This window comes from Theropithecus gelada, chromosome 1 (assembly GCF_003255815.1).
Source record: "Theropithecus gelada isolate Dixy chromosome 1, Tgel_1.0, whole genome shotgun sequence".
Classification (NCBI taxonomy): domain Eukaryota; kingdom Metazoa; phylum Chordata; class Mammalia; order Primates; family Cercopithecidae; genus Theropithecus; species Theropithecus gelada.
Genome location: NC_037668.1, coordinates 197,200,034 through 197,225,406, shown reverse-complemented (window position 1 = coordinate 197,225,406; position 25,373 = coordinate 197,200,034). Strand labels below are relative to the sequence as shown.

The 25,373-nt window shown below is 42.1% G+C and overlaps 1 protein-coding gene across 1 annotated transcript in view; it reads left to right on the top strand.

The window, feature by feature from the left end:
* Positions 1–8,044, top strand: part of TBX19 (T-box 19) — a 32,240-nt gene extending 24,196 nt beyond the window's left edge. Inside the window, exons 7-8 of the mRNA XM_025403566.1 lie at positions 2,916–3,051; positions 6,847–8,044. Coding sequence (XP_025259351.1) covers positions 2,916–3,051; positions 6,847–7,141 — 431 coding nt within the window. The 3' untranslated portion in view covers positions 7,142–8,044. The remainder of the gene's footprint in view (positions 1–2,915; positions 3,052–6,846) is intronic.
* The last annotated feature ends 17,329 nt before the right edge of the window (positions 8,045–25,373 follow it).

Sequence of the window (25,373 nt, the reverse complement as noted above, 5' to 3'; positions counted from 1 at the left end):
TAGATTTGTAGAAAGAAGGGAGAAATGAAAACAATGGTTACTTTTTCATTAAATTATTCATGCAACAAATATTTATTGAGGATCGACTATATGCCAGGCTCTGTTTCAAGTACAGGAATGAAATGGACACATGCCCTGCCCGTTTGGAGATTCTATACTAATATGAAGAGATTGACACTCAATAAAACAAGCAAAGTTCATGGCATGGGAGATAGTGGAGAGTACTTGGATTCCAGCCTCCTTCCTTCCTCGGTGACACCCTGAGCTCTGCATTTGTAGAGGGTCCTCCTGGTCACCAGCTACCTGTCCCTGTGTCCCTTAGCCTGCTACCTTTGGCAACCTCAACCATTGCTGCCAGGAGGGGGGATTATGTAGCTTATCAGTAGCAGAAACTGATCTGTGGCTCGCTCTACCTCCTTGTTCTTTCCTGCGGTCAGCATCAAATCACATCTTCTGAGCACCTACTGCGTACCATGTTCTTCTAGGCAGTGGGATAGGAAAGTGATTAAGACATAGCTTCAGGGCCGGGTGTGGTGGCTCACGCCTGTAATCCTAGCACTTTAGGAGGCCGAGGCGGGCAGGTCACAAGGTCAGGAGTTCGAGACCAGCCTGGCTAACATGGCGAAACCCCGTCTGTACTAAAAATACAAAAATTAGCCAGGCGTGGTGGCGGGCACCTGTAATCCCAGCTACTTGGGAGGCTGAGGCAGGAGAATCGCTTGAATCTGGGAGGTGGAGGCTGCAGTGAGCCAAGATCGTGCCACTGTACTCCAGCCTGGGCAACAAGAGCAAGATGCCATCTCAAAAAAAAAAAAAAAAAAAAAAGACATAGCTTCTTCCCTGGAGGAGCTCGGGGTTGCACAAATATGTAAATAACGAATCCTAATATAATGCAGAAGCATCACCTGGGAACTTGTCAGAAATGTAGACTTTCAGGCTCTACTCCTGAATCAGGGTCTGCATTTTAACAAGATCTCCAGGGGATTCATAAGTGCTCTAGAGTTTGAGAAACAGCCAACAAAACACACAAGTCAGGGTGCCATGGGAATGAAGGAAAAAGAGCAGCTGGATATGCCTGGTGGGGCAGCAAAGGCTGCCCAGAGGGGTTAACATTTAAATTGAGCCTTGAAAGATGAATAGAAAAGGACAGAGTGAGAGTGGGCAGGGGTAGAAGGTGGAGGATGGCATGTGCCACAGGCAGAGGCGCAGGACATTCCAGGTAGAGAGAGTGGGCTGAGCAAAGACACAGAAAGGGGAGAGACCCTAGGTTGTCTGGGAATAGCTTTGGAGCAGAATGTAGGGGGAGTGCGGACAGATGGAAAATGCAAGAGTTAGGGCTGGAGAGCTTGCAAGTGCCAGATCGTAAAAAGAAGAGACATGGGCAGGTGTCCTAGTCCCCTTTGTGGTGCTATAAGAAAACACTTGAGATAGGGTAATTTATAAGCTGTGGAAATTTATTTTCTCATAGTCCTGGAGGCTGGGGAGTTGAAGATTAAGGTGCCAGCGTATGGTAAGGGTCTTCTGGCTGTATTATAATGTTGCAGAAGGCATCACATGGATAGTCAGGGAAAGAGAAGGGGAGAGGGCAGGAGGCTAAACCCATCCTTTTATCAGAAACCCACTCCTGCAATATTGGCATTAACCCATTCACGAGGGTAGAGCCCCCACGGCCTAATCACCTCTTAAAGGCCCCACCTCTCAACACTGTTGCATTGGGAGTTAAGTTCCCAACACATGAACGTTGGGGGACACATTCAAACCATAGCACCAGAGATAGACATTGGAATCTTCCTCCTCTCTCTCCTTTCTCCCCCTTTTCCCTTCCTTCCTCCCTCCCTCTGCCTTCTTCCTCTCTCTTATATATACACTATTTATGCAAATAGAGATTCAAAGAAATGGAAGACATTCTTCTTTTTCTCCTCTATAAAAACTGTGTATATTTAAGGTGTACAACATGATGTTTTGATATAATATGCATAGTGAAGTGATTACTGCTGTCAGGCAAATTAACATGTTCATCTCCTCACATAGTTACTGTTTTTCATGATGAAAGCACCTGAAATCTACTCTCTTAGCAAATTTCCAGTACACAGTACAGTATTGCTAACTATAGTCTTCAGATTGTAAGTTAGATCTCTAGACTTACTCATCCTACATAAATGCAATTTTACATCCTTTGACCAGTATCTCATTTCCCCAGCTTCCCACCCCTGGTAACCACTGCTGTACTCTCTGCTTTTATGTATTCAACTTTAATCTTAGAGTCCACATATAAGTGGGATCATACAATCTACTTCTTTTTATAAAAAGGTATGGTTTTTTTCTTTTTTTTAATTGTAGAGATGGTGTCTCTCTGTGTTGCCCAGAAAGTTCTCAAATTCCTGGCTCAAGGGATCCCCCTGCCTTGGACTCCCAAAGTGCCAGGATTACAGGTGTGAGCACCACACCTGGTCAAAAGGCACTGTGCTTGAGATGTTTAAACCTTCTAGGGGATGGTTGAGAAGAATAAGTTCCTGGACCTCAGAAATCTCATCTGAGGCACTGGTGGCCCTTAGGCTTAGCTTGAGGGGAGGCTGGTATGGCCCCTTCTTAAAAGAGAGTGACTGCGGTGAAATGAGTTAGACAGATCGGTGATACCCAGGGCAAATAATCCTACCACCCTGAGGCTTATCTATAAGATGGAGTTAAGGAGTCACTGGTATGAAGATTAAACTATGAATGACACCTGGCATATGGTCGACCTTCAAGAAACCTACGTTTCTTTTTATTTTCTATTTCCCTGAGAAAGAACTAACAAACTGTTGGTGCCTGTGGTGCAAGCCATGGTTATATTTTGCCTTAGGATAATGTCACTGGTCACCATCTTTATGTTTTCTACATTTGCTATCAATTCAACTGTTGTTATTTCCCCAAAGTGAATTTGATAGAAAGCTCAAGCAATAATCTGCAAGTTTTCTCGGGACCTGACAGCTGGACATCCTTATCCTCCACACCTCATGCCAGCATCCTGTCTGTACCCCACACCAACGGACCAATCAATCCAGGTCCCAGGTAAGACCAACACCATCAGCTCGCTCATTGGTGGTCTTAGGGGTTTACTTTAGCACTGGGGACTCAAGTTCATTCTATTTCCTAGGGTGGGTTGGTCTAACCTATTGTCTTGACTTCTAAACCACTAAGAAGTCAAGGTGGCAACAGGATGGAGTTCTTTCATAACTGGAGAAACAGCTCAGTCATATCCTGTTTCTTATATTTAAAAGGATAGCCAGGGCATGGTGGCTCATGCCTGTAATCTCAGCACTTTGGGAGGCCGAGGCAGTTGGATCACCTGAGGTCAGCAGTTTGAGACCAGCCTGGCCAACATAGTGAAACCCCGTCTCTACTAAAAATACAAAAATTAGCTGGGCATGGTGGCGTGTGCCTGTAATCCTAGCTACTCGGAAGGCTGAGGCGGGAGAATCGCTTGAACCTAGGAGGCGGAGGTTGCAGTGAGCTGAGATCGCGCCATTGCACTCCAGCTTGTGCAACAAGAGTGAAACTCCGTCTCAAAAAGAAAAAAAAAAAAAGGGATAGACATTATGGCCTGGGATCATTTGTCTTAAACCAGTCAGAAACACTTTAAACTATGGTGGTAGCAAATAGATACTGACTGTAGAGGAATTGAAGAGGAAAAGTATAAACATACACTGAGAAGTCAAGAACCACTATTGTCCACTTTCCCGTGAGTCACCCATCCTAAAAGGGGGACATATTGTGGATGCCTGGTCTCACAACCCTGATAAGAGGGCTAAGTGTAGCATGGAGGACCCCATGGTTTAGTCCTCACACCAGCGACCGGCATTAAGTTCTGACTTCTAGAAATCTGAGTGGTGAAGTGGGAAGAGAAGGCCCCGTTGAGTCTGACAGGCAGGGGTTTGAGTCCCAGTTCTACCTCAGTAGTGACTTTGTGGCTTTGGGCAATTTTCTTAACCTTACTGAGCTTCAGCTTTCTTATTTCTTTCATGGAAATAATGTGACCTACTTTGTAGAGTTACCATGAGCATCAAATGCAGAAATTAGAAAATGCATTAACATGCTTTGTAAGCAGTAACATTCTGTGTAAATGTCAGCTATTATGTTCAATATGGTTATGCAGAATTTTGAGAAGGTCCAAAGTGGAATCAAAATTAAAAGATGAGACTTGGCTGGGTGCAGTGGCTCACACCTGTAATCCCAGCCCTTTCGGAGGCCAAGGCAGGTGAATCCCCTGATTTGAGACCAGCCTGACCAACATGGTAAAATCCCGTCTCTACTAAATATACAAAAATTAGCCGGTTTGATGGTGCATGCCTATAATCCCAGCTACTTGGGAGGCTAAGGCAGGAGAATCACTTGAACCCAGGAGGCAGAGGTTGCAGTAAGCTGAGTCACTGCACTCCAGCTTGGGCAACAAGAGTGAAACTCTGTCTCAAAAAAAAAAAAAAAAAAGGATTGGATTTGGGAAGACATCAGACGACTTATGATTTGTAAGTCTAGAATAAGGAGAATGTGATGGCTTAGAATCACCTGGGGTTGTTGTTAAAATGCAGAATCTGATTGGTAGGTCTGGGTGGGGGCCTGAGATTCTACATTTCTACCAAGTTCCTGGGTGTTGCTGATATAGCAGGGTATAAAGCTGTGCTGTCCAGTGCAGTGGCCACCTGTGGTTGTCAAACACTTGAAATGCAGCTAGTCCAAGTTGAGATACATTGTGAGTGTAATACCCACAGGATTTTGAAGATTTAGTGTGAAACAAAGAATAAATATCCCAATTTTTTATATATACACAATATATACTACTATATTATATATTTTTATATATTTTCATATTTTAAATATATAGTATGTATATTAATATATGTTGAATATATTCAAATATATAGTATATGTTTTATATATTATATATAAAAAACACCATTTATATTTTATATATGTCATATATAAAATATATACTATATTTTTTAATATATATTTATAATTTATATATATAATATATATTTTAATATATATTATATTTAAAATATAAACATATATAAATATATAAAAATATAATAGTATATGTAAATATAGATGTTATGTTAATATTGTGATATAAATATATACATATATAATATATATATTTACATCAAATGCATGTTGAAATGATAATATTTGGAATATTTTGGTTAAATAAAATGTTAATAAATTTATTAATATTTTTCTAAATGTGGCTACTAGAGAATTTAAACTTACATATGCAGCTGACATTTATGGTTTGCATTTTGACACTGATCTAGAGCATCATTTGTATTTGACACTGATCTAGAGGATCTGAGGGAAAAGGATTGATTTGGGCTGTGGTAGAAAGTGAAAAAGAAAATGAAGATGAGGGTTCCTGAAGATATTAAATAATCATGTGCCAAGTTGTATACTGGATACTTACATATATATAAGTCATCCATATATAAGTCATCTGTAGTACTCAAAGACAACTATGAGCAGTAAGCAGTACAGCTCAGAGCCCATGGTTCTCCCACTGGCCCAGGCGGCATCAGAAAGGGTCTGTAAGAGATAATGTAGAAGAGCATCTTCTGAAGATTAGGGCCAGAATCCCTATAAGCTGAGCTAGCTCAGAGAGAGCTCAGAGGATGGGCTACTGCAGGTTTCATATGGTCCAAGGAGTCCTGTAGCACTGAAAAATGGCACCAGGTGAATGATGGCATTGCCAACTCTGGCTTTCCTGTTGGTGTGTTTAACTAATTCCTGACTCCATAAATATTTTGTTAGAAACAAAACAAAACAAATGTATTCAATATTGCCTTTGGATAATAAGCCCATTCTCAAGCAATATTATTGGGCAATGCAGAAACTCTGAAATGTAAGAAATGTAGTGATGACTAAAGGCTGAAAACATTGGGATCATTGCACCTGTTCCAACTGCATCTATATTAAGGTGCAAGCTTGGCTGTACATTACAATCACCTGGGAAACTTAAAAAAATCCTCATACTCAGGCTGCATGCCAGATCAGTTCAATCAGAATCTCTGGGGCAAGGGAGTGGGGTGAGAGTGGGACCCAGGCAGCAATATTACTTTTAAAAACTCCCTGAGTGATTCCAATGTGCCGAATGTGCAACCATGTGTGTGAACCAGTGCTATAGAACTAGAGAAGGCAAAGAGAGTGTTCTAGCTCTCAGCCTTTCTGCCAGGCACCAGAGATCACAGGTGGAGACCAGGAATGGAAGAAATAATGATAACAACCACCATTTACTGAGTACTACATGCTAAGGACCATATTCTTCTCCTATTTAATCCTTGTAGCAATCTCTGTAAGGTAGGTAAAATTATGACACCACATCTTGAAGATGAGAAAACTGACACTCAGAGATGTTAAATAATTTAGCCAAGGCCACAGAGCTAATAAGTGGTACAGCTGGGATTTAAAGTCAAGTCTTCTGACAGTGATGTTTCCTGGTTATTATGCCACATTGGCCAGGGAGAGATCAGATGCAGCAATCATACAGTTTTAATACCTTTTTTCTACTGCCCTGCCAATTTTACATAGGCTGCAAGGGAGCCCAGACAAATGAAATTCTGTGTCTAAAACCAAATAACTCACTGGTGGCAGGGCCAGTACCAGAATACTTAATGTTATCATCATTCCACCATACTTTGCTGTTTCTCTTAGCTTTTCTGCAGAAACAGGACTAATCTGTGTCACAGCTACAAATAAAGCCATGGCCAGAAGCCCTCTTGTAACTTCTCAGTGCTATGTGTGTGCTTGTCAGGCGGCACTCCTTCCCTGGAGTGCCATTGAACATTCCCTTCCCCTCTTTCTCTGTCTCTGCAGCCCCTATCCGTGCCTGTGGACCATCAGCAATAGTGCCGGAGGCCCCACTGGGCCAGGCCCGGAGGTGCATGCCAGCGCCCCAGGAGCATTTCTCCTCGGAAACCCAGCTGTGACTTCACCCCCCTCTGTGCTTTCCACCCAAGCACCCACTTCGGCTGGTGTGGAGGTTCTGGGGGAGCCCTCGCTAACCAGCATTGCTGTGTCCACCTGGACAGCAGTGGCCTCGCATCCCTTTGCGGGCTGGGGTGGCCCAGGAGCGGGTGGGCACCATTCTCCTTCCTCATTGGATGGTTAAGCAGGATCCTAGGAGCCTCTATCCACAGAGATCCTTCTATGTGTAGAGCGCTTAGAAACCCCATCTACTGATCTAGTGAGTCAGACTGTGGAATTTCCCTTCCCACTAGCTGGAGGCGGAGGTGAGTTATTACAGAAGTCATACTGGGAAAGGGTTCAGTTTGGATGATGCTAGTTATGTCAATTGCATCTCTCCACCATTTTCTTCTGCACTCCCATTTTCTTTGCAGCTTATTCTTGCCATGCTTAGGTGACAGAAGTTTGTGAAGTACCTTCCTTGTGCTCTGCCCGTTACTCTCAAATCGTTCTGGAAAGCCTCACTTCCTTTTCTGTGGAGAAGGTGCAAAGCTGTTAAATGAGCCCAAAGTTTACCTAGCTAAGGCCACTGCTTCCTGCTTTGTGCAGCCTGGAAAGTATGTGTGGTTACGGGGCTCAGGTTTGCACTTCTGCTTTGAGACCAGGCATGAGTGTAAGCCATAGAGTAAAGTTAACAAAAAGAATAAAGCTAATCATGTATTACTCACAGCAGTGTGCCCAGACTTGTGGAAATGAAGTCATGTCACTCCTCTGCTCACAAACCTTCAATGGTTCACCATTACCAATGGAATGAAGTCAGATCTCCTCACTATAGCTGGGTGTGGTAGCTTAAGCCTATAATCTCAGCCCTTTTGGAGGCCAAGGTAGGAGGATCGTGTGAGGTCAGGAGTCTGAGACCAGCCTGTGCAACAAAGTGAGAGCCTGTCTACAAAAAACACACATGCACACAAAATTAGCTGGGTGTGGTGGCATGTGCCTGTAGTCCCAGCTACTTGGAGGAGGATCACTTGATCTCAGGAGGCTGAGGCTCTAGTGAACTATGATTGTGGCATTGCACTCCAGCCTGGGCGGTAGATCAAGACTTTGTCTCATTAAAAAAAAAAAAAAAAAAATTACGGGCAGGGTGGCTCACGCCTGTAATCCCAGCACTTTGGAAGGCCAAGGCGGGCGGATCACGAGGTCAGGAGATCAAGACCATCCTGGCCAACACAGTGAAACCCCATCTCTACTAAAAATACAAAAAAATTAGCCGGGTGTGGTGGCGGGCGCCTGTAGTCCCAGCTACTTAGGAGGCTGAGGCAGGAGAGTGGCGTGAACCTGGGAGGCAGAGCTTGCAGTGAGCTGAGATCGTGCCACTGCACTCCAACGTGGGCAACATAGTGAGACTCCATCTCAAAAAAAAAAAAAAAGAAAAGAAAAGAAAAAAAAGAATGAAATCCTACTACGAGCGATCCCACCATCTGGCCTGAAACCACTTCTCCAGCTTAGGTCCTCTGTTATCCTGTTGGCCTCCTGTGTTTTGGTCAAGGCAGGCATCTCTGTTCTCTGAGCATTTCATTGCACTTTCCCACCTCTATACGTTGCCTGTGCCTGAGTGTGCTTCTTTTTCCAGTTCACCTGTGTGAACCCGACCCACCTCCCGGGGCCTGGGAAACACCACTCCCTGCATCCAACATCTGATCGGCTGAGATATGTCTGATATGTCCCTGCTCGCTGTTCTCCCGTTGTTTTTGCCTCTGCCATAGAGCTCACCTCATTTTGCCTTGTATTTTTGTTACTGTGAGTGTATCTCTCCCTATTAGACTGTAAGCCTCTCGAGGGTGAGGCCTAGCCTTCTTGTCTTTGTAGCCCACAGCAGCTGGTACTGTGCCTTGCCTATTGTAGGTACCCAATAAACATTTGCTGAACTGAATTGGTGTAATGTGCATGTGTGCCACAAGGATGGTATGAAGTGGCTGGGAGGCAGATCTCAGAGACGCATGCCCCATGACACATAGGTGCGTCCGTGCGGGAGTGTAGGAACATGCTGGCTGTTTGTTATACTGGCTCCTCGTCTGAGGCACCACCAATTCTCAGTGAATAACATAATATATGGAGACGGGGTGTGTTAGAGTGGTTATTCCCAAATGCTGGTCCTTGGATCCCCTAAGTCAGGATCACCTGGAACAGGGCCCTTGATACACATACAGATTCCTGAGTATACCCTACCCCTGTTGGATCAGAATCTTTGGGGCTGGTGTTCAGGAATCTGCATTTCAAACAAGAGCTCCAGGCATTGGCCCTGGGCTAGGTTTGGAAACTCCTTGCCTAGAAGAGAGAAATAGAATGATAAATACTCCAGGAACCTTATTTCAGATGAGTTTTTACCTCTGCCCAAGCCAAGGTCATTGCTGTAACCAGTGAGCAGAATCAGTTTCATGAGTCTTCCTCTTCTTTTTCTACCTACTACTGGATGTGCTAATAACCCTGGGAGTGAGGTTTCCAGACCTGGGTGATGAGCAGCTCTCCAAACATCGACTTTAGACTGCACTGACTGAGCAGCCCTTATCAGGGCCGCCACTTGAGGAGTCTAAGATTCCACTTGGAGCCTAGCATTGGCTCAGCTGCTTCCACCACTGTTCCACCAGCTCACCCTGTGCAAACCCAGCACACTCCAAGGCTTAGTCTGAGGGGTCCAAACATGGCACTGTTGAGTTGTTGGCTCTTTCGACAGCAAAAGGCCCTTTAACATGCTATGGTGTCACAGCTGGTGTCACTGCCCAATATTTCTGTGCTGTTCTGTTTTTTTGCGTCTCAGGAAACAATACTACTCCAGCTACGTGGTGTCCAGGGAAGACACATTACCTGACTTCAGGTTGCCTGGCCAGAGCTCTGGGCCACTAGTTGGCGTGTGAGTGGCCAAGGCACAATGCATCCAGGCATTTGGAAAGCTGTCTGGTCAGCATGCCCCAAGGCAGCATTGTTCCTGTGTCCCAGTCCCTTTACAATACCATTAGAGCTCACTGAGGTGTGAATATATTCATATCTCTGCAAGACAGTATTTTGGTAAGTTATAACAGGTGGTTATTTCTCAATTTGCTAGAACTTTAGGCTGTTGTGGCCTGTAATTGCCCCAGCAGGTCTGTCCAAGGCCTCTTCACCAGTCACTGCAGCAAGTCCTGGCACCAAGTCCTTCGCATGTCCTGTACCAAGAACTCAGCAAGTGTAATCAGGGAATAAAAACCCACCATGAGTCTCACCCTTCCTGCACCTCCCCTAGCCTGCAGCAGACAGAAGACCTTGGGCCCAGGGGCACAGAACAGAAAGAAGCTCGTAACCTCCATTATATTTTCAATTATATTGCTCAGGTGAATGGGGTCCTCTGCAGCGTGATAACATGAGCATTAGCTGAATTTGGGGTGATCATGTCTCTTAGTCTTGTAGGATGCTCAGCTTGGAACCTGCTGTGATTCTTAAACACACACCCACTCACCAGCCCTCCCTTCCCTGGATGAACCAGCGTCATTACCAACCACCTCTGCCCACCATGCTGAGCCAAATGCTTATGGCAAACTGCTGATTCCCTTCGTGCCACTTGGTGGACACTCCCCAGAACTGAAAGGTGGTCAAATCAGGGAAGGAATGTTTTCATCACCTAAGTTATTAAGAAAAAAACTCAGTAAAGGATATTTGAAGCTTGGCAGGTCTTCGCCACTTTCTCCAAGACTAGAATAGATTTGAGTGAATATCAGCAACTTAAAATATCACATTTGTGAAGAATATGAATTCTGTTTTGTGGAAATCGTGGGTCAAAGTAGGGGATGGCAACTGACGCATTCAGGTGGTACTTCTTTCAACTCCTTCCTGTTTATTTTCTCCACCCATTCCCACTTTACTGAGCCAATTGTTGGCTACTGGCCAGGTTGGTGAACAGAGAGAATATGGGCATCCTGGAACAGAGGTTAAGGTAGGGATATGTGGTACCAAAAAAGATATAAAGGAACAGCCTTTGTGGTCTGAAGACACCAAAACTTTTCCATCATCATCATTATAGACACATCTATGGTGTTGTCTGTGCAACCCCCCACCCTTCTAGGATTAGAACCCTCAAACTCTTGGTGAAATTGCTTTTTCGGAATAAGTAATGAGAGAAGTCTAACGTGACTGACTCCATCTTGCTTCTAACCTCACAGGCTAAGTTACTTTTTTGCTTTTTCTAGCATGGAAGCCAAGATAAGTATGAGAGAAATTTAGTTCATAGTTAAACTGTGAGGCAAGGAAAATTGCCCCCCACTCCTTTTTTGTGGACTGAAGCTGCATTCATAAGACAAGGCTAAAATTGTGGCAGGGCCTTGACCTTCGCTATAGAATAGGCATAGTTAAACAATGACCTACCATTGCTTAGTTTGTTTTTCTATAAGTTGTTTACCGCCCCAGAATCACAAAACTGGGGGTCACATTATTTATAACTCCCCCATCTACTCCTGTAGATAACATCGCTATTGTGAAACCTAAAGAACTGGTCTTTGAGATATTTTTCAGATTCAACATTTTTTTTTTTTTTTTTTTTGAGACGGAGTCTCACTCTGTCGCCCAGGCTGGAGTGCAGTGGCCGGATCTCAGCTCACTGTAAGCTCTGCCTCCCGGGTTTACGCCATTCTCCTGCCTCAGCCTCCTGAGTAGCTGGGACTACAGACGCCCGCCACCTCGCCCGGCTAGTTTTTTGTATTTTTTAGTAGAGACGGGGTTTCACCGTGTTAGCCAGGATGGTCTCGATCTCCTGACCTCGTGATCCGCCCGTCTCGGCCTCCCAAAGTGCTGGGATTACAGGCTTGAGCCACTGCGCCCGGCCAGATTCAGCATTTTAACAGAACAAGAGATGCCACCTGGTCCTGAGGCCCCCTTCCAGGAACTGACTCAGCCACATGAAGACAGTTTTAGGTGTCCCTGTGATTTCATCTCCAGCCAATCAATTGTTTCAGTTCTCCAGCCCCCTCCCTGCCAAAGTACCCAGGCTATTGAAATAAAACCGGAGTCTGGGAAACCTGGAGGCCAGAGCAACTGGTCAGGCCTGTGTGACGACTTAGAACTCAACTGGTTGGGAGTGAGAAGTTGATCAAACTCTCATTCTCAACATGGAAACATCGGAATTTCACATTTTCTGATCATGACCACTCTGATTTGGAGCACCTTGTAGGAGTCACTGTGTGTGTGTTCATGCATGTGTGTGTATATGCACAAGTATGTCTATTTAGTGATGAGTTTCCTGTCCCTCGAGAATAAGTAAATAAACCTTTGGGACAGACTCACTTTGTTCTGAAAGAGCACTTTTTGGGGAGTGGAGTTTGGAGAAGAGTGTAACAAGGAGTTTTGGGTTAACCAGGGCTGGTTCTGGAGGTTGGAGCTGTGGTATCCCTCCTACATACCTATTAGATGGGGAGGGCTTGGAGCTTGGAGGTTGCTGAGGAGGAATCAGACATATTTAGGTGGGAACATAGTAACCTCTTAGAAGGAAAGACCTTTTCTATTTGTGGTTAAAATGTAGTGAAATATATTGGATGGCTTGGGTTAGCCAATATGACCAAGGTTGGGCAGCAGGAAAAGTATATTTCCTCTAAGACAAAATTATATTATCACAGTGGGAGGAGTAGTTTGAATGGATCACTGGTTTCCACACAAGAGCAACTGGAGGTAAGAGATGCTTCTGGACCCAGTGTCGACTCATGCAGCCACCTGGACACTGGTATGCCTTGAGAAAATGGCTGGTGTGTGAGTTAAAAAAGTTGATCCTTGGCTTTAACACTTGAGGCCTGGGCTAAAGTTGCTAAGTGGGATATGTTGGGGGAAAGTGTCCAGGGTTGTAATAATAGGAAGTCATGAGAGAGTGAGGATTTCTATTAACTTGAGCAGGTAGGTGTGTTGATGGTCACTAGAGTTAGAAATTTAAATTAGAGAAATGGCTAATCGTGCTGTTACAGGGTGGATGACTGTCTTGGTTATACCTGAGGACAAGAACTGTCTTCCATTGCTGTACCTCCAACACCTTGCACTTGTGCCTGGTAGGTACATGGTAGGCACCCCACAGGTATTAATCCAGAATTTTTAGAAATAATCCTTACCAGTGCTTGGAAATTTTAGATGGGGAAACGTGTTTGGTTTGACAAAAAGTTCTTTGTATATTTTTTGTCAAAGTTACGTCTTTGTAAGATCGTATCTCTTTGGAAAAGTTTTTTTTTTTTCTGCTTTTTTATTTTGTTTTGTTTTTTGAGACAGAGTCTCACTCTGTTGCCCAGGCTGCAGTGGCATGATCTCGGATCGCTGCAACCTCTGCCTCCCAGGTTCAAGCGATTCTCCTGCCTCAGCCTTCCAGGAGAGTAGCTGGGATTACAGACGCCCACCATCATGCCTGGGCAAATTTTTTTGTGTGTTTTTGTAGAGAGAGGTTTCACTATGTTGGTCAGGCTGGTCTCAAACTCCTGACCTCAGGTGATCCACACACCTCGGACTCCCAGTGTGCTGGGATTACAGGCGTGGGCCACCGTGCCCAGCCGGATTATTATTTTTAATAGCTTCATTGATATATAATTTACACAGCCTATTTAAAATATATAATTCATTGGATTTTTCTAGTGTATTTAGTGTTCTGTGCCCATCACCATAATCTAATTTTAGAACATTTTGTCATCCTACAAAGAAAGCTTATGCCCATTAATAGTCACTGCCCATTTCCTTCCTACTCACCTCCACCCCTTGCCCTAGGCCGTCACTGATCTCCTTTATTTCTCTATAGATTTCCCATTCTGGACACTGCATTTGGCTGGAGTCGTATGATGTATGGTCTTTTGTGACTGGCTTCTTTCACTTACGGGTTCCTTGATGCTGTACCGTATATCAGTACTTCATTCCTTTTTCTGCCAAAGAATATTCCATTGATAAATACAGCCACATTTTGTTTATCCATTCATCAGCCGATGGGCATTTGGGATGGTTCAACTTTGTCAACATTCATGTATGAGTTTTCGTGTGGGATAGATACTATTTATCATTTTCTTCATCTTACAGATGGAGGGAGCCAGCTCAGAGAACGTAGATGGGGTTTTCAGCATAACACAACTACTAGGGTAGAACTCAGACCTACCCGACGGTGAAGTTCTTGCTCCCATTCACAACTCGATGTCACCCTGTCCTGAGAATTGTCCCAGGCAGGAGCAGTTAACGTTACTCAGCTGGCACTTCCCCTTGGTGTCCTGTTACATTTACATCAGGTTCCCAGGGCTGCAGTGGCGATTAGGGAAAAGAGTCTGTGTTCACTCTTGGGAGGAGGCTGGGCGTAGGGAGTGGGAAAGCAGGAGACAGGGAGATTGTGGAATGAGCAGGGCTTCATGGGCCAGGGACCATTGGGGCCTGATGGCAGACTGCTGGTCTTCCAAGGACTGGCTAGCAGGGAAGCATCTCTAGGGCATTTCCGGAAACGCTTTGGTGCAGATTCTGGTGAAAGACTGAATTTCCTGGAGCAGGAGAATGTGGGTATGAGTACATTATAATTCGATTAAGAGCAATGTGATCTCAAAATCTAATGAAGCCTGGCAAATATTGATTGGTATTGAGGTGATTGATTTCAGGATAGACATTTTAAAAAGTGCACTTATTGACACCAAAACAAAAGTGTGCTGTAGCCAAAGCATTCAGAAATCCAAGACTCAACTTTGCGGTTTTAAAGTTCACAAAGGTGATGAAAGGGAGAAGGACTTTGTGATCCTTATGATGATTAGACTTTGAATTGGGAACCCATATGTGTAAGTTATACTACTGTTTGGTCAGCCTGCTGCCAAGTCAGTTACCAGCAAGATGATGCCATAAATTTCTTGTTCTGCAGAGAGGATAAGATACAGGGACCACTGATACTTTCTTGTCAGTGCCTTAGACTGAGGGGCTTCCTGGGATATGGGCATTTGAATTTAAAATTTCAATTTAAATGGATAAATTTTCCATTAATTTCCATTTATTTCCAATAAAATTTCCATTTCGATTTAAAATGGAGACAGCTTGGATTTGCTCAGGATGAGTTGGTCAACCTATAACATTGGACACGAACTTGTGGGATGACAAGCAAGAGTCCAGAATCCTGCTGTGTTGACCACATGGAGAATGAATATTTTTCTGAAAAGAGATAGGGCAGAGATGAGCAGAGAGAGTAGAACAGCTAACAGATGGCCTTAAATTCCTAGGGTTGCACTTTTCTTAGCATCCTGTAGGTGGGTCTATTGTTTAGCACAATTATTTACAGGAGGCAAACTGTTATGTAGAGCAGCTAGAAGCATTGGATGCAGTAAAAGCAGCTGTTTTATTTCACCGTAGACAATCTTGTTTATCTCTCCTAGCCCTATGAAATGTACCCCCCAAATACTTGGCTATGATCTGAGACCTAGGAAAATAGCATGTGATCTCTCTCTCATTTTTTTTTTTTTTTTTGGCATGCGATTTTAAGATTTTCTTGCCTTGGCATCCCAAAATGCTGGGATTACAGGCGTGAGCCAGGGAGCACTTTCTTGAATGTTCTCAGAGTTGTACATAAACCTGGGACATCAGCAACTTCATAAGTAAGGTCTTTGGTATAGACAGAATTTTATGTGCACATAGGATGATTTCTGGGAGGTGAAGAGACAAAGTGAGGGGAAGGGATCCATAGCTTTTATTAGATTTCCAGTGGGATCCATCACGCCCCCCAAAATTAAAATCTACTGCTCTATATGCTCATTGAATGATGCCCATACTTGAAGCCCATAACTTCAAGTTTCTATGTAAGTGCTAACAGCTTATAAATATTCTTCAGCTAGACCTCTTCTCTTGATTCTGGATTCCATGTATACTATACTACCGCCTACAGAACATTTCCACTCTATTCCTATGGCTGCCTCAATGTCAACACACCTAAGACTCAATAATGGCTTCTTTTTCTATATTACCCATTTAGATGAATGACATCACCATTTGCCCAGGTACTAAAGTCTCTTTCTTTCATTTGCCACATCTGATTAGCCACTAAGCCTGGTCTCTGCTACCTCAGAAATACTTTTCAATTTAACCCTACCACTTCCTTCTCTCAGTCTCAACTGCTACTTCCCCCATTTACCCAGAAATGAAAATCACAGTAATAAGCCTTGCACCCCAACTGAGAAAATACTTTAGGTCACAATAGCCTAAAGTTCTAGCAGATTGAAAAACAACCACCTCTTATAACTTACCAAAGTACTGTCTTGCAGAGATACTAATATATAATACCTTAAAATACCTTAGACAGCTGTTCACTTATTTCTAACAAAATAAGTTAGAGTTTATTTTGAAATACAGGTGAATCTTTTGTGCATCCAAAGACCAACTTTAGGCTCCTTTGTGAGTTTTGGAGCCAAAAAGAGGAAGCCTGGAATGGAGACTCCACTGGCAAAATGAAATAAGGTTCTGGAAATGCCAATGTGTAAGGGCCTGGGTGAGTAGAGATTTATTTATTTTTAAATTTTATTTTCTACATGATGAATAATAATTGTACATATGTATGGGATACACAGTGATGTTTTGATACATACAATGTAAAATGATGAAATCAGAATAATTAGCATATTCATCATCTCAGACATTTATAATTCCTTTGTGTTGGGAATGTTCAATATCCTCCTTTTAGCTATTTGAAACTATATAATACTGTTCACTATAGTCATCGGACAGTGCTCTAGTGCTTTAGAACTTATTCCTCCTATCTAACATAACAGTGCTGCAATGAACATCCTTGTACATTTCTCTGGTGAACATATATGAGAGTGTCTGCAGGGTAGATACCTCAAAGTAGAATCCCAGACTTAGAATATGTGTAGCTCAACTTTTGCAGGTATTGTTCAATTGTTCTCCAAACTGGTTGCATCAATTTGCAATGTAAACAGTAATAAGTAAGTTTCCAATCTTGCCATCACCCTGTGTTACAAAGCTATTAATATTTTTTAGTTGGAATGGCTATTTTAATTTTCATCTTAGGTGAGGTTGAATGTCTTTTCATAGTTTTATGGCCATTTGTGTTCTCTCTTTTATGAAAAGTGTTTTCATTTCTTATGCCCATAATTGTTATCATTAATTTGTCTTTTTTTTTTTTTTTTTAACAGGTTCTGGATGGTATCTCTTTTTAGCAGAGGCGAATCTACTGTAAAGCTAAAGAAACTTAGCTTTAGGGCCCCTTGCTTGGACAGGCTTCTTTCAGTGCCCTGGGAAGGGACATCACAATATGTTTACACAATCATATATATGTATTTAATTTGCAAAAATAAACTATTTTAACACTGTTTGGTTAAGACCAATTTTCTTTCCACTCCTACTTCCCTTCTATAACATCTCTCTTTGTGCAGGGTGATGCTGGGCATTTTGGAATCAAACTGAAGGAAAACCCAGTTGGGAATACATTTAGTTTGGATTTAATAAAATATATTTATGGGATTCTGAGTCATTTTTCATGTTATTTCTGGCTCTCCCACTGAAGAAATGTCTTCCAGGGATACCCCTGCTGCTCGTGATGTGAAAATAAAGTACCAGAGGTTGCACTGTCATATAAACATGTCCTGTGGCACATGGCATCAGAAGAGTCCAGGTAATGGAAGAGAAGCAAGATTGGAGTGTGTAGAACCAGAAGCTGCTCTGTGAAATTTTATTTGATGCGGTCGTCAGACATGTAGATCTGTAAGTGGAGAACTTAGTAATCAGTGACATCTAGTCAAAATGGAAGTTATCTCCTGCCAGGAATAAACAGATACAACCATAAATGCATCATGCCTTTTTTTTTTTTTTTTTTTTTTTAATGAGACAGGGCCCTACTCTGTCATCCAGGGTGGAGTGCAGGGGCATGATCTCGGCTTACTACAGCCTTGACCTCCAGGGCTTAAGCGATTCTCCTGCCTCATCCTCCCTAGTAGTTAAGAACACAGATGTGTCCCACCACGCCCAACAAATCTTTTTTATTTTTGTAGAGACGAGGGCCTCATGATGTTGACCAGGCTGGTCTCAAACTCCTGGGCTTAATTAAGTGTTTCTTTCACCTCGGCCTCCCAAAGTAATCCAAAGGGATTACAGGTATGAGCCACCATGTCCGGTAATATACCATACTTTATTTCTCTTTTTGATTGGGGTTCTAAAAATGTATGTATTAGAAGTCCTGTGTTTGTAAGGCAGAAACCCTTAGCAACACCATAAGCAACAAACACACTTGTAATGTCTCAGATATAAAGGAAATTTAATACAAGTTTCCCTAAATTTGACAATTTTAGAAATATACATGAAATTAGCAACAACTGTTTGTGAAGTGGAAAGAAATTGTTCTAAGATATTAATACCCCCCAAATCCCACCACACTAAATCTTGATTAGTCATGTTAGAGATAGACTAAATTAGTTTTCTAGTTTCTCTATGGAAAATAATATTACAAAAATCATTGTATGATGAGGCAATCAGAATATATAGCTAACAAACATTGGTACTAAATGAATGTAATTGTTATGTCATTTCTGGCAGCATAGAATCAAGGCACCTCCCAATCTCTCCTACAGATGTGTGTGCCCATGTAATTAAATTCTGGCCAGTAGGGGATATATTAGTTTCCTAGGGCTGTGACAAACTGTGTGTTTTAAAACAACAGAAATTCATTATTTCACAGTTCTGGAGGCCAGAAGTCCCAAATCGAGGTGTTGGCAGGGTCATGCTTGTGAGATTCTAGGGGAGGGCTACTTCCATGCCTTTTCCTACCTTATGATGATGGCTGCTGGCAATTTTGGCATTCCATGGCTTGTAGATACCATACTCCAATCTCTGCCTCCATTGCCACATGGCATTCTCCCTGTGTGTCTGTCTGTTTCCTCTTTTTATAAAGACACTAGTCACGGGATTAGGGCCCATCTTAATCCAGTATGATCTCATTTTAACTAATTATACCTGCAAATATGTTATTTCCAGAAAGGTCAAATTCTGAGTTTCTGGGTGGATATGAATTTTGGGGGCCACTATTCAACCCAGTACAGAGTTTAAGCAAACTGTCCATGTAAATAATTCAGTGTAATGCACTTAAAATGTACCAGGGTAGAAAAGCATCTTCCCAGTTCTGTGCCTCCATGGGGTGATATTTACATTCTTGTTTTTATGCAAAGACAAAAGAGCATACAAATTCTATCCTTCCTCCCTCCCTCACATTTATCTTCTATAGACATTGAAAGTCCTGTGAAAAGGCTGAAGCCACAAATAATGCGCTCCAATACGGTGTGACTTCCGGGAAGTGTTCTTAAAGGCAGGGATGAGAACTTCTTAGCCCGGATTCCCTTTGCTTGTTGGCTAGAATGCAGATGTAATAATTAGAGCTTGAGTAGTTATATTGGACCATGAGGTAGAAGCCATAATTTGAGAACCAAATTATCGTTAACTATGAGGTAGAAGTCACAAGATAGGATAGAAGGACTATGAGTTCACCATACTCTTTGAGCTATCATATCAGCGCTAGACTTCTTACTTCTGGGTTTGTTTACATAAGACAAAATAACCTTCTATCGTAAGTAAATTATTTTGGGTTTTGTGTTATTTGCACCAGTGAAACTATTCCTAAGTTTTACAATGGCTTTTGTTTTGTAAAAATGTACATCATTTTAAATATACTTATTTTATATGCTTGTCTGATTATCACACTATTATTCCAAGTTCTTGGGATCTAATTCTGCAGCTTATTGTGTCTATTGACTCACACTCATGAATGATTTCTTTTTGTACATTTGTATTTTTGATGGGTAGCTCATCTTCTTTGGAGGCTTTCTCTCTCTGTCTTTGTCTCTCCCATTGTCTGTGATTTGAGTCATGAGTGTTTTTTCAAGAAGGCTTATATTTGCTTTCATGCTGTGCCTCTGACATATCACCATTTGTTCTAGTTGCTGTTGCTGCAAAACTAACCCCTCAAGTGTAGTGACACAAAACAACTACCACCATTTAATTAGTTCATGGAGTCTATTGGACAAAACTTCAAAAAGGGCACAGTGGGGATGTCTGGTCTCTGCTCCATGGTACCTGGGACCTTAGCTGAGAAGAATCAAAGGCTGGGGACTGAGTCATATAAAGCCTCTTTCATTCACATGTCTGGTGGTTGATGCTGAATGTTATCGGGGACCTCAGCTGGAACTGTTGGCTGGATTGCCTACAGCCTACATGTGTCCTCTTGAAGTGACTGGGCTCATGGCATGGGGCTGGATTCTAACAGTGAGCATCCAGAAGACAGCCAGAAAAAAGCTGTCCTGCCTTTTATTACCTAGCCTTGGAAAGCATAGGGTATCACTTCTGTCATGGTTGCGGCTCACTCAGATTCAAGGGGGAGGGAAAGTGGACTCTACCTTTTGATAGCCGGTATGTCAAAGGGATTTTGTAAGAAGAGCACGTGGCATGGGAAATGTTCTTATGGCCATTTTTGAAAAAAACAAACAAAACAATCTACCAGATCAGTTCAGGAGCAATTTTAATGTTAATTTCTTACTTTGGGGTTTTCTTGTCTCCACATGGTGAACCAACCCTAAATCCAGAGTCTCAAGTTCAAGATTTTAAACTATCCACCCCTAAATTCGAGATCTCAGTGTGAGATTTTAAACTATCAAGGAAAAATTTTTCTTCCTCCTAGAGCCTAGGCAAAAATGGAGAACCTTCCACATAATTCTTCTTGTATCGGTTGGTGGACTTTGCCAAGTCCAATCTTTTATTGACAATGTAGACATCTGAAGGTCTTGATTTTTATAATTGCCTCAGTTTTATATTTTTAGGCCTCTTTCTCCTTCACTGGCTGAAGCTCCCCAAGGACGAGCCCTGTGTCCTTCATCTTTGTATTTCTGGCAACTTACACAAACGCCCATTACATCGCAGGGGCTCAGTGAGCGGTTCTGAACTGAACGAAACTCTCTTTCCTTTATTCTGATGTCACGTTTCTGACCTTTAACGAGTATCCATTTATTCCTGCTGACCTCATTATTTTGTCTTTTTAAAGAATTGTTTGCTGTTTGAAGACTTCCTGTGATTACTGGAGGTACAGGACCATAGATGTCCAATAAATTAATAATGTTATGAGTTTAGCATTTATTGGATTCCTTTTATTTGCAATGCAACAAGCATAAATATTTCAGTGTAATGCACTTAAAAGGTACCAGGGTAGAAGAGCATCTCCCCTATACTGGTCCCCACGGAGTGATGCTTACATTCTTGTTTCTATCCAAATACAAAAGCAAGTACGAATTTCATCTTCCCTCCCATCAATGTATGCTCTATTGACATTGCAAGTCCTGTGAAAAGGCTGAAACCTCCAATAATGTGCTATGCTTAGTCTCAATCCTGGCTGAGTGCTATCAGTTATCACTTCAGCAAAGCTGGTGTGACTTGTGGATACAAAAAATGAAGAGTGGAAGATGAATGAAGTTAGGAGAAATAAGCAACACAGAAATGCATTTTAAATAAAAATTTTATGATCACTAAAGAGAAACTTACCATTATTCATGGAAGAATCTTCTTCTTAACAATTCCCAGCATAATCTTTCTGTGTCTCTCTCCTATCCCTCATCAGATGTTTCCCATTGGTTCTGATATGATTGACTCTGAAGTTTCCACATTAATGGGGAGAATGAGAGAATTTTAAAAACTGACAATTACAAATAATTCCCAAAACCCACTTTAACCATTAGTTTAATCTGTCGTCTCCCACCTCCAACTTTATTGAGGATTGCTTGTTTAAGCAGCAAACATTGGCTCCAAATTTCATCCCCTTCCTTTTCCTTTAATAATGTTAATGGTAATAAAAATAATAATTGATATTTATATTATGCTTTAGAGCTTACAATACATTTTGACATTATTTGGACAACTAAGCTGTGAGAGGTCCATAAGGAACTGTCTCACAACACTGCTCTCATTCAGGTTCTTATTCTCATATTTTTGGATTATGGCTGTGGTTTCCCCTCTCTGTCTTTAGGCCATCTTACAATTGCTATGAGCACTATCTTCCTAAAGTTCCATTTGGGTTGTGTCACCACTCTGCTCAAGAATCTTCAACGACTCACTACTAGAAATATAAGTGTAAAAGCCAATTTCCTTAGCTTGCCATGGAAAACCTTCCAAAACTGACCTCAACATGCCATTCCAGTTTAATTGCCCATTATTCTTTTACATAAAACTTATGTTCTAGCCAATCTACTATTATCCTTTCCACATCTTAGTTTTGGCTCTTACTGTTTCTCCATGTGGAACTGCTTTCTTTAATATTTTCCTATTAAACCGCATTTAACTTTGAAGGCCCAATACACGATCCATCTACCCTATGGAGCTCTCATGGCTGACAAAACAGATCTTTCTCTCTTTAAGTTTCTTTACCTCATTGTTCATATGATACTTATTTTTGATTTAAGAAAATGGCTAATTTGGGCCAGGTGCGGTGGCTCACATCTGTAATCCCAGCACTTTGGGAGGCCAAGGTGGACAGATCACAAGGTCAGGAGTTCAAGGCCATCCTGACCAATATGGTGAGACCCCGTCTCTACTAAAAATACAAAAATTAGCCAGGCATAGTGGTGTGCACCTGTAATCCCAGCTACTTGGGAGGCTGAAGCAGGAGAATCGCTTGATTCCGGGAGGTGGAGGTTGCAGTGAGCCGAGATTGTGCCATTGCACTCCAGCCTGGGCGGCAAAGCAAGACTCCATCTCAAACAAAAACAAAAACAAAAACAAAAATACCCCCCAAAAACCAAAAACAAACAATTATATAGGTATGTGTCTTTGTACAGGATCCTAGCTTCTGCAATAGATTAGAACCCTGAATCTCAGTGAATTCACACAGTAAGACTTCAGTTTTTACTTATGTGACATTCTGACACGGCTTCTGGATGGAAGAAGCCATTTCGTGGCTCTTCCATTTTTAACACAAGCTCTCAGGTTTCCCTTGGTGGTAGTGGTGGTGGATGTCTTCTCTCTTTTACCTCACCCAGCAGGAGAAAGTACATGGACAAATTGTATATGGATGATTCTCATCAGCCAAAGCTGGAAACAGTGCCTGTTGCTTCCTTTCGTATTCCATTAGAAATCTGTCACAGGCCACGAGAGAGGGTGGGAAATGTCTAGGCCTGTGCCCATGAAGAAGAGGAAATGAGTTTGGTGACCAGCTGGTTGGTTTCTTTATAGATTGTGATAATTTGCCTCTTTTCCCATCGTTCCATTATCAACCCTTAAAGAAAGACACTCTAGGCAATATAACTTTCTCTTTAGGAGATTCTCTCCCCTAGAAGAAGTTTTGGGGACAAAAAATTCTGCCACCTCTCCATTTCTCTTGCTTTCTTCCATGGTAGAAGAAATAACATATAGGGAACTCAGCGACAATCTGATGCCCACTGGTCCACGTTAAGCAGAGATTGAGGGAGGGACCGAGGTCATGTCATACTTAAATTGAACAATTTTGGAAATGCAAAAATTATGACTATTGATTTGATAGTGTCCCCCTAACGTCTTGGACAGATCTTTGCAAGTAAGAGCTCTGATACTTAAACCTCCTTAGCTTAGTAATAATCCTGTCTCTGGTGCTACCACGCTGGTAAAGCCACCGAATCCCCTGTTTATACTCTGCCATCCTCCGGTGTGCAGGGAGGCTGCACACCCTTTTCTGTTGTTCTCTAGGTCAGATCAATTGCCACAGGCCTGGCCTAAGGTCTGAGTTGAGACAAGAGCCTCATTTTGACTTCAGGTCTTAGCTGCATTCTCTGATTCAATGTAGTAGCTTTGTCATGTGTGAATTTTGCTAGGCTGAACTGTATTTCCCCAGAATCTCTTTCTTATATATTGCCACTTAGGGGATCCCCCAGAGAGAGTCTTATGGGAAGTGAAGCACCATCCACTTTTCAGCTCATACAAGTTCTCGCTTATCCATTGGAGCAAGGCAGTGGCTGGGCCTGCAATTGCTCCAGCCTATCTGACTCCTCCTTCAGCTTCTCTGACTCCTGGGCCAGGTGTGTCTGTTTAGTTCCAATGATGATGGACCTGGTTTCTGTAGGACGCTCATACTATCCATGTTGAGGCAACAAGAACTGACATTACTTATTTATCTGTGTGGGTTTTGGCTCATGTGTATGGGTTCTAGCTTATTCTTGTTCTCCACTGTACACTCACCTTCCCTTCCCAACTGCTTGCCCTGAGGACTTCAAGTTCCAGCACCAGACATGAAGACAACAATTTTACAGAAACTGCTTAGCCATCTCCCCCAGTTGCATAAGGTCATATACCTGTAATAAATCTATCTATCTATCTATCTATCTATCTATCTATCTATCTATCTATCTATCATCTATCCATNATCTATCTATCTATCTATCTATCTATCTATCTATCTATCTATCTATCAGTCATCTATCCATCAATCATCTATGTATTACTCATGTGTTTGTGGTGATGCTGGCATAAACAGACCTATGGGTACTGCCAGCACATAAAATTATAGCAGATACAATCATGTATAGTACATAATACTTGATAATAAATGACTATGGTTACTGGTTTATGTATTTACTGTACTATTTATCATTATTTTAAAGTGTACTCCTTATACTTAATTTTTCTGAAGTTTTTTTTTTTTTTGAGACGGAGTCTCGCTCTGTCGCCCAGGCTGGAGTGCAGTGGCCAGAGCTCAGCTCACTGCAAGCTCTGCCTCCTGGGTTCAAGCAGTTCTCCTGCCTCAGCCTCCCAAGTAGCTGCGATTACAGGCCCCGGCTAATGTTTTGTATTTTTAGTAGAGACGAGGTTTCACCATTTTGGGTAGGCTGGTCTTGAACTCCTGACCTCAGGTGATCCACCCGTCTCAGCCTCCCAAAGTGCTGGGATTACAGGCATGAGCCACTGTGCCCAGTACTCCTTATACGTAATAAGAAGAAGTTAATTGTAAGACAGCCTCAGGCAGGTCCATTAGGAGGTATTCCAGAAGAAGGCATTGTTATCATAGGAGATGACAGCTTCATGTTAATCCCCCTGAAGACCTTCCAGTGGGATAAGATGTGCAGATGGAAGACAGTGACATGGATGATCCTGACCCTGTGTAGGCCTAGGTAACGTGTATGTTTGTTTTAGGTTTTAACAAAAATGTGTAAAAAGTAAAAAATAAAATAAAAATTTTAAAATAGGAAAACTTGTAGAATATGGAGAGAAAGAAAATAATTTTGTGTAAATATACAATGTGTTTGTGTCTTAAGTTGTTCTTATAAAAGTAAAAAAATTTGAAAACATTACAAAGTTTATAAAGTAAAAAAGTTACAGTAAGCTAAGATTAATTTATTATCAAAGAAAGAAAAATACTTTTAAAAATGAATTTAGTGTAGGTTAAGTGTACAGTGTTGATTAAGTCTACAGGAGTGTACAGTAAT